The sequence below is a fragment of the Plectropomus leopardus genome, chromosome 20 (assembly GCF_026936395.1).
Source record: "Plectropomus leopardus strain MGB_pleo_1.0 chromosome 20, ASM2693639v1, whole genome shotgun sequence".
NCBI lineage: Eukaryota > Metazoa > Chordata > Actinopteri > Perciformes > Serranidae > Plectropomus > Plectropomus leopardus.
Window position 1 is genome coordinate 14,762,363 of NC_142195.1, and position 19,455 is coordinate 14,781,817.

The 19,455-nt window shown below is 40.6% G+C and overlaps 1 protein-coding gene across 3 annotated transcripts in view; it reads left to right on the forward strand.

Moving 5' to 3' along the window:
• The first annotated feature begins 3,630 nt into the window (after window positions 1-3,630).
• Window positions 3,631-19,455, forward strand: part of unc5cb (unc-5 netrin receptor Cb) — a 177,977-nt gene continuing 162,152 nt past the window's right edge. For all 3 annotated transcript variants that reach the window (XM_088070682.1, XM_088070683.1, XM_088070686.1), the window contains exon 1: window positions 3,631-4,300. In XM_088070682.1, coding sequence (XP_087926808.1) covers window positions 4,189-4,300 — 112 coding nt within the window. In that variant the 5' untranslated portion in view covers window positions 3,631-4,188. The remainder of the gene's footprint in view (window positions 4,301-19,455) is intronic.

Below are 19,455 nucleotides of genomic sequence, written 5' to 3' on the forward strand. Positions count from 1 at the left end.
AACATTATTAGTTTAAATGAATACCCTTTAAATTAAGTTATTATTCCACTGTGTTACAGTTAATAACAAAATGTGAACATTAATTGCGTCCTCCTCGGCTGAGATGTAACTTTAGCTAGCTCAGTGGTGCTAGGTGAGCTAGCAGTAGATGCATTCTTCCTTTTGCACTGTGATACATTTGGTGGGTGTAGTTTGGTAGAAAGTAAATAGTTCCTACTTAAAACTACTCACAACAAGGTCCATAGATTACTTTGAGTAACTGGGTCGTGATTTCTGGAAAGACATTGCTGTTGAGTTCTTCAAATGTATTTTTTGCATGCTGCTACTGCTGGCTCAGGTAGCTAACACTACGGCTCAGCCAAGCATGAGCTTTTTATCCGTGAAGAAATATTCTGCGTGGTGGTATGGTTTACTTGATGAATTTTTAAATGTTTTTGTTGGTGCTTTGAGCACCACAAGCCAAGTGCCATTTATTTCCATTATATTAAAGAGAAGGCAGATGTCTCCAGCTGACATCGCCAACACTCAGCACAAATAGCACTACAGGTAAGAGGAGTTATATGGTATTGATTTTGGGGTAAACCATTCCTTTAAGCAGCCTGACACCTCTGGATGTCACTCGCTGCTTTCTAAATCAGCACCTCAATGGCTCATGAGAGAAGTCGGAGGAGACTGGCAAAACTTGTTCAAGTTAAGAGGCCACAAATAAATGACAGTTCAGTACAACAGCAGTGTGCAGAAGGACATTTCAGAAAGCACACATCATTTAACCTTGAATTGGATGGGCTGCAGCTGCAGGGCTATGCCACTTTCCACTCTAGTCAGCAAAGAACAGGAAAATGAGGCTATGTGAGGCATCACTAGAGCCGGATGACTGAGGAGTGGAAAAATAAAGCGCGAGCTGAGAATCCTGGTTTGTAATGTGACATACTGGTGACAGGTTCAGGATGTGGCCTTCATGGTCACAATGCATTTTTGTTGTTCAGATGAATACATGCCGCAGGATAAGATGTTATTTGCACACACTGCTTCAAGATTTTTTAGGAACATGGCAGTGACCTCAGTTTTCCTCCCAAAGCTTGTGCACTCGTCATATCTCGACCAGTCAGAGCACCTTTGGGACAATGTGGAACGTGTTGATAGCAGCCTGAATGCATCACTACGGAGTCAGCATGGACCGGCTCTCCCTGAGGAACGTTGCAGCACCTTGTTGAATCCATGCTTCCATGAAATGGCAAAAGAAGCTCCTACATTGAACACCCTGTGCATTATGTAGAATACACAATATTTCATATGAATTTGGAGACCCAAACCACAACTATCATTCCCATCCTAGAAGAGTTTGAGTCAAGAATAAAAGCAATTTCCTGCACATCCTGCCTGAAATTGAAATGCCAACAAGATGACAGCTGCCCATTGACATCACCATACATTAAAAAAAAATGGTGATGGAGGGAAGGAGAATATAGCGCTTCTTAAATTAGATTCATATTTTAAAAGTTTATCACGTTTCATTTTGGTGCAGAGATAGTGTCCAACTCATATTTCACATTAATCATGAAGTATCAGGGGCATTGCCTAGACATCTGTCATGCATATGTAATTACTCACGAGCCTTTTATCAGAATCACTGAAACAAATTTCCCCCAGCAAAGCAAAAGTCGTGTGTGTGTGTGTGTGTGTGTGTGTGTGTGTTTGTGTTTGAGTATGTCTGTTAGACTGAGGTCATTATTGATCAGGTTTTGTGACATGCTATTACTACTTCTAAATAACAATTAGAGTGACAGAAACGAAGAGTACAGGACCCACTCGGATAAATTATGCCTTCCTGTTGCAGCGCCTGTGCTACATTAATGACGATTTATGTTCTCAAAACTCACGGAGAGAGGAAGAAACGGAAGCACCTGTTTGCAATACATGGGGGTGGAAAGGGACTCCAGTACTGTACTTAAGTGCCACTCCGAGGTACTTTAAATTAATATATCCATTTTCTGACACTTTATACTTCAACTACACTGCATTTCACAGGGGAATACCACATTTACTTGGTTTGTCTTGCGACTCCTTAAAAAAAGCAGTGTCTAGTTGAGGCTCTTTGCCATGTTTAAGATGTCTATTGGCCCTGACACACCTTATCTCCGGGCTTTAGCTTTTGCAGTGTGTATAAGCGCATAATTCTGGCCGATACACAGGCAACGTGAGGCTTATGCCACCACTAGTTCTTTGATTTGGGTTTGGTGTGTCTGTCCCTTATGAGTTAACATTTCAACCAAAGAGGATAGATTTCCCCTCTATGCATGTTAAATGCTTTTATTTGAATTACAGTTTGAGACCCAAATAAGTCAAATTGTCCAACATGTCATAAAAATAAACAAAGGTTGAAGGGAAATCCAAAAATTAATACAGAACTTTATTTTTCTTCTTTCTTCTTACATTAATCATCTCAAGACCCCTCCTTTTTATTGCTACTCTTTAGAGGGTTTGGAACCACTTGGCTAAACCAACTGTATTTAATATAATAATTTATCAGTCACAGACCTTTTCATTTTACTCAGGAGTATATTTTTACATTGTGGTAGTACTTAAGTAAAGTACTTCTTCCGCCCAGGGTTGTCGTAGTAGGGGGGAAAGTGGGACTGATTACCCAGGGCCCTTGAAAAACCTGTAATGAAAAGTTTGGTTTTGTTTGCATTTTTCTTTCTAAATAATTAGTGCCATAACTAAATTAGAATTGAATGAATAAATCATTTGTAAGGCTGAACAGCTTATGCTGCTCATATCTTTTCCCAAGACAGGGAAATTACAGTTCCAAAAACCAAAAGAAAGACAGGAAAGGCAAAGAAAGAAAACTGACTTTGGAAAAAAAAATGTTCAGAAGCTTTTCACAGGCATTTGAAACCTATGTAAACTGAACTAACTGGTTTGACTTCTTTCCAAAATAATGCAAAAAAACCCAAAACAAAACAAAACAAAAAAACAATTGGCAACTTGGCAAGAAATGTGCCACAAACTGCAAGAAATTAGTAAAAGGTGACAACAAAAGAAAAAAGAAATGACACCACCCCCCCAAAAAAAGAGAGTGAGCAAAATAAAAGATAATTATTAAAATCTAGATAAAAAGTCCAAACGGTATTTATAATTATTAGAGTTACATAATTAAAATTATGTCATGTCATCTATTTTTTTAATTATTAATTTTGGAACATTTTACAGGTCGTTTCCTTGTGTGTGTGTGTGTGTGTGTGTGTGGTTTTTTTTAAATACTGTTTTTGAATGCTAATTTTCAGGAACATTTCCTGTAACTTTTACTAATTTCTTGCTACTTTTTGGGGAGTCGTTTCTTATAAAGTTGCGAATTGCCTTCTTCTTATGTTCATGAAAGAAATCAGGCCAGTTTACTCAGGTTTCAAATAGTTTATGTAGAGAAACCAAATGAAACCAAAATGTAAAATGATTTTATAAATGTATTTACCTTTCTAGCCACAGCCACAGAGGATTAGCAGGCTACTTTAGGCATCACTAACTTCAACGATTGACATGAACATTGAACCCAAGGCTTCCATGAATCACTCAGGCCCTTGATATTAAATAAACGCCATCCATTCCTCGCCGCTGTCCGGGCCAGGTTTTGATACAGCGCCGCCACTTGCAGGAGCACTTGGATTGGCTGAAGGAGCAAGGTAGCCCGCAGAGACTGCTCCTTCCGCCGGTTCAGTCCCGTCAGTGGAGCGCGAGGCGCGGCGCACGCAAACACAAGCTCACACACACTACTCGCCTGCACTCGTGAAAGGTGCGACAGACAGAGAGTGGACTCACCGGAGGACTTTGATTTTGTGTGTGTTTGTGGGACTAACCGGAGCATGAATTTGCCATCAAGACATCGATCCACACCTCTACACAAACCAAGTGAACCTTTCAAGGGAAACGGGGACAGATTTTAATGCAACATCCTTCCTGACGGCGGGCGATGCACACGCCTCTTGTTCCTTAAACTGTCACAGTTTATATGACAGTAAAAACACACAGCGCTGGATACGTTTCCTGCGTTTTTGTTCTGCGCTCGGGTTTTTTTCTGTGAGGAGTGAGATTTCGGCTGCAGCGCAAAACAACGAGCGACAATAGTGCGTGTTTGAGCGCAGATTTCTCAGTGACTCGGACTTGCCTCAGAGCGGAGTTTGACTCCTCATCATGGGGAACGGTGCACAAACTGACAGAGAAGGAGGAAGAGTGCCGAGATCCTCCTGTGAGATGCTGACCTGGCTTTTGCTTTTACTCCTGGTGGATATCGGAGTGGCTCAAGGTAAAGTTAAAAGTGTATTTTTTGACCTGTGAACTTGCATTTGCTCTTGGCAAAGTTGTGTAAACTGCTAAAGGCTACAGCAGGAGGGCAGTGGACAGAAAGAACCACCTGAAGTTAGTTTACGTACGCTCTTAGTAGCACAAAACCCACATTTTGGCACGTTGAATTGAAGAAACAAGGCATAGATTCAGCCTTAAAGCTAGTAGGTATGCAGTATAAACTCCAAATACTGTGGGCTGAATATGAATAAATGGCAAACCATAGTCAAATTAACCTTTCTCTGGGCAAAAAAAGGTGGAGAAAGGGTGAAAAAAATCACTCTTCCGTTCAAGAGATTGAATATTGGTTGTGTAAACCATAACTGGCACTTGTAAACAGCAACAGTCGCACTATCACATCTGTTTTTCAAGGAAATGAAATCAAGAAGTGCTGTTGTGCTCCAGCAGAGCTCCTGAGATACCATCAAAATGAAATCAGACCCGTATTTTGGTTGCTTGTTTTACATCCAACCCAAATTTATCCCAATAGATTGATGTGCGTGAATAAAATTATTACCAAAAAAAAGGCCTATTGAGAATAAATATGTAGACCATTCTTTACTGTATTTATTATGAACCAAATAATTTCAAATTCTGATCTATGATCCAGCTTCTCTGGCTTTTAATTTAATTTCATGTGGACATGTCACACTGCAAAAAAAATCTAGGCGTGATGTTCATTTATTTGCCTTTTTGTCTGTGTTAAACAATAATTTACTGTTTATTAATTCTTGCACAATCATGTTTTAACACACACATAGGAGTTTTAATTCAAAATAAGATCCATTCTTTGGAAACAAGCTCATCCTTTAAAGCTGATTAAGTCCAGCGAAGCTATTAAAGCTGTTAAATAGTCTTGACCTTTGCTCAGAAGACTTTATTAGAACTGAATAATCTGTATGTTTGAGAGTGGTGAAGTTTCGGCAGCACTTTTGATTTTCACCTAAGATATTATCGGTTTTAATATCTCACAGTATATTTAACTTCAAACCACTGGCACATTTTTAACCTTTAACGTGTCTTCCCTAAGACCGCCGACGGTTGAAAGACTCTTTCTGTAAGCCGTAGTAGCTGTGATTTCTGGAGAGCACTGAGATAATGCCACAACACCTGAAGCCATTTACTTAATCTGTTCTCTCCTGAGTGCGATTGTCTGTCAAACAAAGGGAGCTAGGAGGAAGCCATCTGTGCGAGGGTGAACGTTCACTTTGTGTTTGTGCATGTGTGTCAGATGCCGTGGAATGAAAGCTAGGTGGTCTGCCGGCTCTTTCTGGAACCAACTATAGCTGAATAAGGTGATGAGATGGGAGGAAATGAGCGGATTTTCAGTTTGCTGGCAGGAAAGGCTTACAGTTGCAGATTTTTTCAAGGATCTAACATTTTTTTTTTTCAAAGTTAAAGGCTGCTCAGGCAACAGCAACACAAGCTTAAATTGGAGGTCTGAGCACATACAAGACAGGGATGAGGGTCTGTGAGCAACCTTATCTAGCTGCTCCAGACCTTCATCTCGCTCCTACATAGTTAATGAGCAAAAGAGGGAGAGAGAGAATGAAAAACAGCATAGGTCCGATTTCTGAAGGGCAGGGTGAGATGACATAATACCCATCCTGAAACCCCAGAGAGCCCCCTGTGTCATTGACTAGCTGGGAATATGAACAAGGTCCTTCTCTTGTCCATTAAGAAGTCGATACAGCAGGAGAACATTGTTTGAGACTAATTAATGGGCCCCGCTATTTTTGGGCACTGATGAGCTCTACACATTTCCAAACCGCTGGAGAGTCACTTCTTCAGTGTAAAACTACTGGTGATTAAAGCGGCTCACTTACTCACCCGGGCGCCCCTTGTGCAGCTGCATAGGGCTGGGCGATTAGTTGCATTTTATTTTGGATTTGGCTTCCCTTGATTTTCAAAACAAGACAGTCGAGATAATACAATTTTGTGCCGCATGAAGAGTCAACCGATGTTGCTCCCCTTTGGTCTTTTATTTTGTAAATCAAGCACACCCCTTCACCTGAACAGAAGTTTTAGCGCAAGTTGAAAACAGTATTGCCAACTTGGTGACTTTGTCATTATATGCAGTTACCATCAGGGTAAGCAAGAAATGCATTCGAGTATATCATAATGTATTTCATCCCCACAAATGCTGATCAGGACAGTACACGGCCTCTCTGCTGAGTCTCTTCCCTCCACACCCTCTCCTTCAGCACCGGGCGAGCGGCGGGGTAGATGCCGTGGACAGTCCTTCTTGACTGAGTCTTCATTGAGCATTTTTTGTTATTAATACTCCCAGTTTAGACAAACAGACAAGAAAACCAATAACTCTGTTCCGAAAGTCATTCAATACCGTAAACCAGTGGTTCCCAATGGGTCCAGCCAAGAGGTCTGTATTTTTCCATCGTCACTATTTCAAGGTCCACACATTTGTTAAACTACCACAAATAAAGTTTTATTTCATAAAATGTAAACACACTTTGGCTGAGAATAAGGAGAAATAAAACATAGCAAGATTTAACAGAAGTGGCATTTCAGAATAAAAGCTCTGTGCCAGAAATTCCCTTTAATTCCAAATAAACTGTGTTTTTTTTACAATTCCCTAATCAGTTGCGGTCCGTTTAGAATGGACCCATGACCCACATTTAGACCACGACCCACCATTTGCCATTGCCATAAACTAACCAGCAGCGTAAGACCAGAGACTCATTTTGTTTTTTGGAGTAAGATAACTTTAGCTTTGGCTCTAAAATACATTTTGCTGCTTCCCCTGTTCGCAGTCGCCAGAAACACTAGTTACCTCACAGCTCCAGCATCGTTTCCTCTCTCCTTTCACATGTAGCATCCATATAGATTTATAAAATAATTGTTAAATAATCATGATTTTAATATCAGTCAAAGTAATTGTGACTGTTATAATTGAGCAGCCCTACTCCTGCGTATTTTGTTTTGGAGTCATTTGAACATGTTTTGTGTTCATCTGGCTATTGCACTGTATTTTTTACTTCCTGACTTTGCCTTTGAGAGGACTTGCTCTCACCCCCGTCTACAGACAGAAGTGAGCGCTGGGAAATGAGAGTGCTCATTAACCTGCTGAACTCTTGACAAAGGAGACAGGTTGAGACAGATATAAGCTGGGAGCTGCCAGAAAGGTAGCGGGGAGCTGTGTGACAGTAGCTTGATTGGAAAGCCTTGGTGCAAGAACAGATGTACTCCTGGTATTTCCAGCGCTGAGGCAGAGCTGTACAGTATGTGCAGTGTCCGTATCTGTGTGCATGTTGTTTTAAAAAGTTGATGGAGGATGTCAAGTTGTTAGGGGAATATGTGGAATACTTCCTTGTGATGATATGTCTGGTGGGGGGAAGACTGCATGAGATGTTTAAAACAGTTTTTCCTTTTCAGGGGGGAGGTGGATGTAAAAAGAGTTCTACTTGGTGAATCTGAAATTTGTTACCCATGAAACAGACTGACCAAGCTGAAGTTTATTTATTGATTTCACATATTAAGTCTGCTTCATGGTGGAAGTAGTTGAAAAGAAGAGGATACAGATTCACGGAGGGTTTCTAAACCGTCTGCAAATTGGGACAGTTTTGTATGTTAAATGCATGGTCTAAGAGAGAAAATCCCATTTGAAGCTTTCTCTATTGATTTCTTTTCCATTTTCAAGGCTGGCCAATAATATACCTCAACATGTTTATACTGTGTCTGTGTGTTAGGCAGTGAATAGAAGTGAAAAGTCCAGCCCAGGGCCGTGGCCTTCCTGGGATTAGTTCAGCTTTTCCACAATGCTGCTCTTATGTCTCTTTCTCCCTCTTTCACCATGCTCCTGTCTCTGCCGCCTCCCCACTTTCTAATGATGTGTCCTCCGAGGATTGTTTTTTGAGGGAAAAAGTTAAAAGTTCCTTATTATATATGGTTTCAAAAATATTGTGACTCAGTGCACAGTAAGACGCTGCCATTTTCATATGACACTCCCTTTAAGAGCGCAGGTAAACGCGAATGTTATTTCTATCATTATTATTCTAACCGGCTTCCCTGCGGCCTGACAACCGGCTCCTCGGGGGCCGCTAAGATTACAGCCGTTGCGGTCATTCTATAAACAGGGCCCTTATGCACAATGAGCGCATTGTGTGCAAGAAGCTGTACTTATAAATTACCCCCCTGTGATCGCCCTTTGCCAATGCCCATGAGCTGGCAATATGACACACGTACAGTGCAGCAATTTCATGTAAGTGAAGGAAATTAAAATTCAGTAACACGCTCCCCTAGGTGCAGGTGAGGGAAGAGGGTGAAGTAAACAGTGTGTACAGTATGGTTCGACAGTGCAGAGTGGGGTCAGAGGTGCATGCTGGTTGCTAGCTGAGCCACGGACGGGAGCGTGCTAGTGAGTGATAATTACTGTGAAAAGTGGCTGCTGAGTTTTCCTCCCTGCTCCACTTGATGTCATTGTTATGATGGCAAAAAATATACATGGAGCTATTTTGGGGCTGAGAACAGTTCTGCAGTCATGTGGTGGATGAGGATATCTTGTGATGTGCTGGTGGAGGCAAGCGCTGTGGCTGTCATTGTAACCGGGATTTTAGAAATACAGAGGTCATGAGTTTAAACTCACACTAACGCAAACCCACATGCCTCAGAAAGTTTTGACCAGCCAACAAGAAAGTCTTTGAAATATTTGGATTATTTTAGAGTTTTACCAACTGAATCATATAACTTTTGACTTACCCTATCTGTGGACATTACCTCTCTTCATGATGGTCTATATTCTGTTTCAAATCTTACACCTCTCTTATATATAGTTATGGTGGAGAAATTCTAAATTCTTGTCATCAATTTGAGTTTAAATTAAAGCTACAGTTGGCAGCTTTTATAAAAACAACTTTTTGTCATAATACCTGAAACTTTCACCTTATGCTAATAGTAGTACATGAGGCAATAATCTGTAATAAAATTCCTCTGCCTCCTCCTAATGCTTCTAAGGACATTTGCAATAATCCACTGTTAAACAAGGCAACACTAATCATATATGAATCAAGATTTTGTAACTGCATTTCTTATTTTTCACATCCAATCTTTCAGAAACATATTTAAGTGTACTGTTTGCTGTAGAATTAGAAAAAGTTTGCTGCAGCAGCTATTTTTTCCATGATTGCCAGTGCAAACTCTCTCATTTTACAGCTTAACAGTACACTAAAAATATGTTTCTGAGAAGATTTGAGGCAAGAAAAAGGCAATGCAGTAACAGTATCTTGGGTCATCAGCACTGCCTAGTTTGATAGTTTGACTGCAGTTTATGTGCAGTGATTGACATCATTGACGGGAGCGTTACAGTTGCTTTGATTGTTTTTTTTTTTGCACATGTGGTGAATTTTTGGAAAATGCCATTGGGATTACTAGGAGGAGCTTTTTACAGAGATTATCTGTCTCCTGTACTACTGTCAGAATATAGTAACACTTTCAACAAATTTGACAAAAACGTATTTATATAAAACTTACCAACCACAGCTTTCATATACAAGTCTAATTTGTGTATTAAACAAAATGCTAACTCCTCCTTGGGTTGTTAAAACCAACAAACTCCCAGGAACAATACAAAGAACATATGACCTCAGTGTCGAAAAAGCATCAGATGTTTAGGTGCCTTGCTGCCAATGCCCATGCACCAGATGTGAGCGGCTTCCCCAAGCAATTTTAGTGTTTACTCTGCATATTTATGCTCTCCGACCACCCGAAGGATGCTTCTTCCAGTAAAGTAAACCTAAAAGCTTTTTTTTCCCTTTTTCTTTTCTTAATGAGGTTTCTGTTTGAGGTTTCCCCGCCATTTTTATTTGTTACTCTCATATTGCAGGCTAGTGAAACCAGAGCTTTGCAAATAAAACTTGACTTTCCGGGATCGGAATAATGATTTCAGATTCCTGTGTCATCTCTGTTGTCTCCCCTCCTCCCAGAGAGGTGGACGAAAGGACGGGGAAAGAGTTGCAACTATGAGAGTGAGAAGAGGGTGATCGCAAGGACACAAAAGAGGCAAATGGGACAGAAAGATTAGTGGTGGAGTGGAGAGGAGAGGAAGCTGGAGGAGAGAGAGAGAGAGAGAGAAGGGTGAAAGCGAGATATTGGAGCGAGGACGGGGACGGACAGGGGAGGAGAGGAGAGTGTGTCATTAATCACCCTGTGTGACACTCTCAACTACAGGGGAGCTTCACAGTGCAACATTCACTTCTATTAGCAGTCCATTAGCAGAGCCCGGCACAAGTAGCAGCACTTGACGGGCAGGCCTGTGCCAGAATGGCTGACCTGTGTCTCGACACAATGAATACTGCACCACCTAGATCAGTGACTCTCAACTTACGGCGTGCAGGCCAAATCTGGTCAGGATGCCCGTTGCCCCCCCCCAACCATTTCCTGATTCACAATTGGGAATTTTTTTTGTACTTTTGAACTCTCCAGAGTGCATAAAATCCCAGAAATGTCCTAAAATCCTAGAAACATGTTTGGGGCTGCTGCGACTGCCCCCTTTGGCCACCTGTCATTTTGCAAAAGTGGCCCCCCACGCAAAGCAGGTTGAGTATACCTGACCTAGACAGTGTGTCTGTGTGTGTTTGCTCAGAGTTCTTGTGTGAGCATGGTAAGTCAAAGTGCACCGCAGGGCATAAATTGTGGCAAGTTTTGCTTTTTATGCTTCGGACGGCAAATGAAAATAATTGTATAAAAGGTCCTGCTTTCAATTACGCCACTGGATGAGATAGGGCATAATGACTGTAGAGATGATGATGGTGGTGGTGACCTGATTTCCTACCTGTGATATCCCCTCTGCCAGAAAATGGCTCTTCAAAGTTGAGATGGCTGATGCATTAGAGGTACAGTCATTTCTCATTCAAAGGCTTGTTGGCCTCTTACTAGCCGAGAGCGTGGTGATTACAGGATCTCAGCCAAGGGGGAAGGGGGTGTGGACCACTGTCCCTGCTCTTGATCTACAGTTCATTTATGATTAGAGATCAGAGCCGACAGTCAGAAAATCAGGGGTTGGTGGAGGGGGGGCATAGAGCGGAGGACCAGAGCCAAAGGGGGAGAGAGAAGTGATTACGAGTTAAGTGGCCCTTCCCATGCCATTATAAGCAGCAGGGCTGACAGAGCACATCATAAGTGAGTATAAGTACACACTCTACTTCTGCCCTTTAATTTGGCATCATGGCCTCCCCCCTGGTGCTCAACCACTAATGTCCTTCTACATTTTTGTGCTCCCAACAGGAAATCAGTCAAGGACATGTCATTCCAACGCGGGTAATTAGGAGTATGAGTAACTAAAAGAAAGAAAGTAGGTGGAAGGAACTTTGATCCTGATAGTTAACTGTTTTTTTTGTTTTGCTTTTATCATGTTATAGCCCACTAGGGCTGTTGTGGTGAAGGAATTGTTCCTGCTGTGATTAAGGGTGGCTCATCAGTGTGATATGTGGTATTTCCACCATTTTTTATTGTTTTTGCAAATAACTTTTATTTCCTATGAATACAGATTCAAGTACTTTTAAATTAAGCTTTATTATTATGCTATTATTAATTATGTGGTAGCTTTTTTTTGATGACAAAAGATGACACAGTTTTAAAACAAATGAAATTCTTGTTAATTAAATGCATAAAACCAAAGGGCAACAAGGTGCAATAAGAAGTATTTTTTTGTTTTCAGCTGAGAAGCTATGGTCGTATCTTGTTGCTATGATACAGAATGTTAGCATAAGTAAAAATATCATCATGAGGGACGAGTACTTTCTCTGCATGAAGGGAAAGCTGAAGCCTGTAGGGAGAGATGAAGGACTGGCCAGTCTATTTGGATTCAGAAATAATTTCTCCTTGATTGTCGTCGTATTTTTTCTTGTGATGGTAGGTCCTTGTGTTAGGCTATTTGTCCCACCCTTCCTCCACTATGATTGGATGGCTGGATAAAAAGTGGCATTGATGAGTGGCTGCAGCATTTTACCCAAGTTCAATATTTTTCAATTCTCTGCGACCAGAGAAAAAAGGCCAAACATGCAGCACAAAAAAGAAGGCTCACCGCCTTTTTCACGCTGCTATTTGTAGCATACTGTATATATCATCACAATACTGTAGTCACAATACAGTATTATTGCAATTTTAAACATTTTGCATTATATTGCATTGTATTGTGCAAACATACATTGCAAATTATTACCTTTGTTTCAATGGTAAATCATGTTATTTTTTATCTAATCAGATGAAGTTTCAAAGATAAAGTTTCTAACTTTGATCATTTTCATTGCAGCAAAATGTATCTAGAAGACTGAAAAAGCAATTCATATTGTTTTTCAGTGTTGCTGTGCAATAATAATGATTTAAATACTAAAAAAGCAATACCTGGTGTCCATGTATCGCTACAACATTGGCACACGAAATGTTAAGATATTTTGCTGTATAAATCCCCCACCCCTTAGTTTATACGCAGCATTCTCATGAAAAAAGGAAAAAATATGAAAATAGCAGCAGTGCAGGTTGCTTGCCATCCCCTGTGGTTGACGTGTCAATAGCATGGTTTTCCTATATTGCAGTCATTGCAACAGCCCTATCTTTTACCCTTACTCATTCTGATCATTTAGTATTATCTCTCTCATCTGCTTTTCCTCACGTTTGTTATATAATTGCGTGATAATCGTCAGCATAATTTAGCTGATGTAATCATCTGTGGGCACAGCAAAAAATGAACGTCCTGTACTGTTGCCATACATGCTATTCTACTTAGTAAAGAGGATTAGGGTACAAAAAAGACAGAGTTAGGGGGGGATTTGAGATGCTGCTGGAATGCTGCTACTCTTATGTATGCACACAGACACTATAAAAAGCTCAAAGTGCTGATGAGCACTAAAAGGCCGAGTCAGTGGGAATGCTGTTATTTCCCCAATGTCCTTTAAAAGTGTTCCCCGCAGTCTTGGTTCCCCGGCCCAGCATGGAGCATGGAACAGCCTTGCTAGCTACTATATGGCAAGCAACAACGAACATGGCACAGCAAGATAATAGAATCCCAGAGTAGGCCGGAAATTTAGGGAAACATGCCCTGTATGCAGTTTGAAGGTGTGAGAAAATCCTAGTTTATCTCAGCTGTTGCATGTCTACGAACCAAGAGGACCTGGTCAAAAAATTGAGGTGTGCCTAAAAGAAATCTGTAGTTGATAACTATATGTATATGTATGTACGTATGTATGTGAACTGTGGTCAAACTGTTAAAAGTAGGCAGCGCTGAGCAAATATGAATCAAGATTCTGTTACTGCAGTGGCTTTTTTTTTTTTTTACTTAAAAAATGTTTTCGGAAACCTAATTCTTAGCGTACTGTTTAGCTGTAAAAAAATAAACTTGGCCTGGCTGGTGGGTGGTGCTTAAATACATCAGTTGAAAGTATCCAACATGACGGCTGGGTCACAAAGTTTCTCATTTTACAGCTAAACAGTACACTAAAATACATTTTCCAAAACTTTTGAGGCAAGAAATATGCATTGCAGTAAAAAAAATCATTCATATTTGATACAGGTTCATATTTTACCCATACTGATTAACTTGATTGACAGTAGTGTTAGGGTCTCTGATTGGTTGTTTTTGGTTTGCCAATGTCTGATTTGAGCAAGGAAGAGGACGGACATGAGTTTTTTCACAGACTATCGTTCTCATGTACTTCATTCAGAATACATAAACTGACAATTTCTGCAAAAAGTTAGTTTCAAAAAAGGAACAAATTATAGCTTTAAAGGAAAAGTTGGTCATTTTGGTAAAACAAATTTATTTGCTTTCTTGAGAATGAGATGAGAAGATTGATACCACTCTTTGTCTGTACACTGAATGTTAAGCTACTGCCAGCAGCGGTTAGCTTAGCACAAAGAATGAAAACAGGAGGTACAGATAGCCTGACTCTGTCCAAAGCTAACAAACTACCCCTAAGTAGTGAGCTTTAGAGGTGCTGATAGTCGGATTTGGTACTTCCACAATAATGTTTGTCAGAATTTTATGTGTAATTGTACAAACAATACAAGAAATTACTGGAGAAAGTGTAACATTATATTCTACCTTCAGCCACAGCTTCTGCTGATCCCACAGACATCCAGTGATTGAGTAAAATTTAGCTCATCTCACCTGCCTGCCTACATATATACTTCACATGAGTCACATAACTTCATAATGTACACAGAGGCATGAAAACAGTAAAAATGAAGACATCGTCTCTCTGACAGATCATGAGATAACACAAAGACTGCTCTAAAAAGCAGTCTTGAGCACGAACATCTTCATCTCAGGGTGCTCTTTCAATCCTCCACTCTGCCGCTGTCGGGGCACCTTTGATGTTAAAGCATGGCTATATGTTCAGGTCTGATGAGACGGGGCGAATGTACCACTGAGGCGGTAATGAGTGAGATGATATCAATGGTGACTCATAACACCTGAGTCACACACACGGCATGGAGGCTTTGGCAATCACCTGAATTTTCACGTCTCTATGGAAATCCAGCCCGCTCTCCAGAATGGGAATCCAGCTGCTATCTTTCCCTCTGTTCCGAATCTGATTGACAAAGCTAAACCCTTAATCCTGGCTTTGCCCTGTCTTGTGCTCCGAGCCGCAGCCTCACGAGTGGAATGGGACTAAAGCAAATATATAAAAGCCCTTGTGAAGAATAGGAACAGTATTCATCTGTAATAAGTCATTTGCAAAGCTGGCGTGTATTTTGTCAAAACCCTCATGTGGATACATCCACATATTATTTACCTGCAGACTGAAACGTTTACTTCATTCTGTTGTTGAATGTGTCACATCTCTGCATTGTGAGGAGCCGTGGTGGTTTCCAGACGTTGCACTAATGTCTGGTTGGGGAGGGTTGTGGTCTATGTATGTCAGCAGAACAGAGAGAGGGGGAAGGAGGGGGGAAGGAATGGGACCACTGGTCCCGGCTGAAACATGAGAGCAGGAGACCCACGCTCCCCATTTCCTGTCTCCACTTTATCAGCATCTTGCTCTCTGTTATTTCTGCGCTCTTAAAGCATCCGATGAAAGCCTCACCACAGATAAATGTTTGTGCCTTCTTGTTTTTTATGGGGCTCAAATGAGGGACTTTATCCGCCCCCCTCCTCCTTCATTTTCTTTTTTTTTTTTTTTGCTGTGTCTGCTTTGAGATGCCACAAGAAAAGTTATAGCCTCTGGTTTACATTACGGTTCCTTTGAGATGTGCTTGGGACGCCTAAAAGGACAATGCTTGTTCTTGTTCTTCTAAAGGAATACATTTTACAAGGCATTGGGGAAAGGGCATGAGAAAGGCGGATTATTTGACTACAGTACACCACATTTGTGCTTACTTTGCAGGCAGTGGTGGAGGAAATATGCAGTCCTTTTACTTACGTAAAAGTACTAATACTACCCCGTGAAAACACTCTTTTAAAAGTAAGAACCTTGCAAAAGATGTTACTGAAGTAAAAGTAAGTAAGTGTAGTCAGGAAAATGTACTTAAAGTATAAATAGTAAAAAATACCCAATTCTGAAGAATCTAAATTAAAAAAAATCAAAAATGTGTATTAAGATATTGTCAAAGTACCAAATTCAGTAACTAATAACTATTCATTAAAAAAGTCAAAATAGTTGCTTGGTAATTTGCTGTCGATCAGCTAATAAAGTAGCTAGTAAAGTAAAGTAACTAAAGCTGTTAGATTTAGTGAAGTTAAAAGTATAATATTTCCCTCTGAATTATAGTGGAGTAGAAGTATAAAGTGGGATGAAAAATAAAAAAACTCAAGTGAAGTACACATGCCTGAAATTGTCCACTTACATTACATTCCACCATTGCAGGAAATAATTATTTCCACCTATAGATTCATTCAGATCAGGGGAAAGAGAGGTAATATTCCCCTGAAAAGAATCTCCTGTCCTCAACACTATGCACCCTTTCACCCCTTATCACCTTGCACAATATTTTCCTTCATGCTCACATAATTCAGCCTGCTTCTGTTTTCTTAGCTTTCTGTATGAGCACAGTGTTGTCTGTGTGTGCGTGTGTTCTTGTTTGTCCGCGTATGGTGGCACAGTGTGTTCACGCGCGCGCGTGTGTTTATTCAATAATAACAGAGTCCGAGAAAGTCTGTTTCAGATAAATCTGTGTGAATACCAGACCATTCATCCCCAGGAAATCAATCTTTCTCATAATTCCCCTCATTTTTCTTCCATCTGTTATCTACAGAGCTGCCAAACAGACTTTTAAACAGAGCAGACCATTACCAGAGGGCAGAATTAAATGTGTGTCAGAATGCCAGCCTGTAAAGTTGTTGTTTTTACTGAGTTAAATGAGGTGCTAAATTAAAGCTTCACAATTGGTATGCACTGTTGTATGATTAAACCCCCCCCCCCTCCACACACACACACACACACACACACACACACACCATGCACTCCTTTTGACAAGAGCTGAGAAAAGTGCAAATGTGTGCAAAGAGTCAGGGATGTTTTTTAAAAAATGATGCTATTGAAATCATGCTTGACTGTTGGAGGACATGTGATGAATGGCTGTTTGTGTCTGTTTTTGTGTAATTACTCCGTACAAGTCTCAACAAACACTGTGGAATTCATCACCAGCATCGTGGAAAACATTTAGTTCCAGCAGTCAGGAGTGAACGCAAAAGAAGACTTTTAAGAGCGGAGTTAACCATCAGCGCTACTGCCAAACACCCACCAACCCCAACTCCCCACTGCGTGACCTCTTTTCTTTATTTTGGGCTTTTGTTACTGTGAGTCCAGTAATGGTTTGCAACTCCAGATTGCTGTTGGGTGTCAGCACTTTCCTGTGTTTGTACAGCGTGTGTTTGGGAGCCTGTGTGTGTGTGTCATATCTCCACGATCAGTCCCCGGTGACCTAAGTACTGGCAGACAGTGTTTAACTGGGGCAGGCTCAATGGGTCTCATTTAAATGGGGCCCAGACAGAAGCCCCACGGTGAAGGGTTACTTTATGACTCTTAACATGTAAAGCACACTGTCGAAGCGGCTACAATTTGTGTGCTTGCCATAGAAGGCAAATTGTACTGTATTCTTCTTTAAGAGTCTGTCAGGGAACCAAGAGGCGCTGCTAACGTTTAAAAGTTGCCAAATTAGGGGGTTCCACGTTGAGAATAAGCGGCTTTGAATTGTATGCATCCTTCAGTTAATGAATACTATGGAGATGAGGTTGATTATGACAGAAAGCAGTCTGAGCAGCTCTGAAAGTTCACCGCTGTAAATGTCAGAATTATTAATGAGCTCAATGTGTCAGCCCCCGCTTGTCCTACATGATGTTCGAACATAAAAGAATTGAGCAAAGTCGAGTCACATTCACAAAAATTTCTGCAGTACGGTGCATGCGTGCCATCATCGGCTGAAACAGAGCTCGCTTTAACACACTGGGAATGATGTACTGTACAATGAATGCAAATCTTCAACTTGTGAAAAGGATTGGCAGCAGAGGAGAGCTTCCAGCTGTGCGTTTGCCCCTTTCAAGGAGCTAACCAAACAGTAGGAGGAAGGTGAATAATGGATGGTGTTGTGATGAATGCTCTGAAATGCAGAGAGAGAGAGAGAGAGAGTGGGAAAAAATGCAGTTTTTTTCCTAAACCAGGTCAAATGTCTGAATTGGCCCTATTTTGTATACAGATGAGCATTCTCGCCCGAAATTCCTACAGTAAACACAGCTCCTGTTTACTGTTTAACATCCAGGGGCTCGCAATCCGTTCGGGCGTGGAACCCAAAATATTGGTACAGACTTTTACTGTGGCATTGCATGCTGCTATCAGACCTCACCGAGTTTACTAAAGATTAAAATAAGCCCTCAGTGTAAATTTTGGCAGCTATTTTAGATTTAGTCTTTAGAAAAAAATGCTTATTAGTTTGAGTCACATTTTACTCCTCTTTATCCTAAATAGTTATTAGTCACGGGTGGATTATGACACTGTGTGTTCCTATGTGCAGATACGTAAAAGGTCCCACCACATCATTTACACTGGGGCAAGGCATGCAAACTTTTTGGTGGTTATGCCTCTTTTTGTGTTGTTTGTGTCTCCTTTTAGTCACTTTGTGTCTCTTTGAGGCAGTTTAGTGTCTCTCTGAGGTTGTTTTGTGTCTTTTCTGGTTGTTTTGTGTTTCTTTGAAACAATTTGGCATCCACTGAGGTTATTTTGTCTTTTAAGGTCATTTTGTGTCTTTTTTAATCTTTTAGTGTCTCTGGGTAGTTATTTTGCCTCTTTTTGTAGTTGTTTTGTGTCTGTGGTCGTTTTGCAGTGTCTTTGAGTCAGTATATTTCATTTTTGAGTCAGGTGGCAGCCAGAGGTGCCAAAGACACTTTGGGCCCCTGGACCATTCAGTAATCCATCCATGATTTTAGTCTGTTTTTAGTCAACTCAAAGTGCTTAAATTCAATTTCAGATGTAGTCATTACATTTTAGTCAACTGTTAGTCATTACTGTTGGTCATATGTTTTCTGTTTTTTCAGGCTAGTACAGATTAGAAATCAAGTTGACAGGGTGTATCAAGTATTGAAATTTCATTTAGACATATTTTTTTTCTACCGCAAAAATATTTTCTACAATCTTATAAACTTGTATTTAAAGGATGAGTTATGAGCACACACTTAGTGATCATCATTTTAAAGGTCAAAATATATTACTTTGAGACTGCTAGATGAATACTAGATGAGTAATTGGACCCAACTGTAAATTCTGATTTATTAATTTTACTGTCAAGAAGCAACAAATAACATTATTTCACTCTGAATTTTCTCTAAATCTGCAACATGTTGGTCTGGAGGTTTAAACTCATCACAGAGTTAAAACTGGACTTTCAGCTCTGTCAGAGAAAACTGAGTTCAAACTGCTTCAGCAGCTAACAAGCGGAGCGTGCTGCTAACAGCCACAGGTGTAATCTCCACAAATCCATTCAACAGGTCCACCGTCTACAGTAAGGCACACACGGCTGCTTATTTACTGCCGAATTACAGCTCAAAACTCTCACTAACAGCAACCAACATGGTACTCCAATGAGAGGGTTTTGCTGCAGACTATTTACTGTTATTTTCCAACTCGTTGGCGCTCAGATATGATACGGTCATAGAGCCCAATACTAACAATT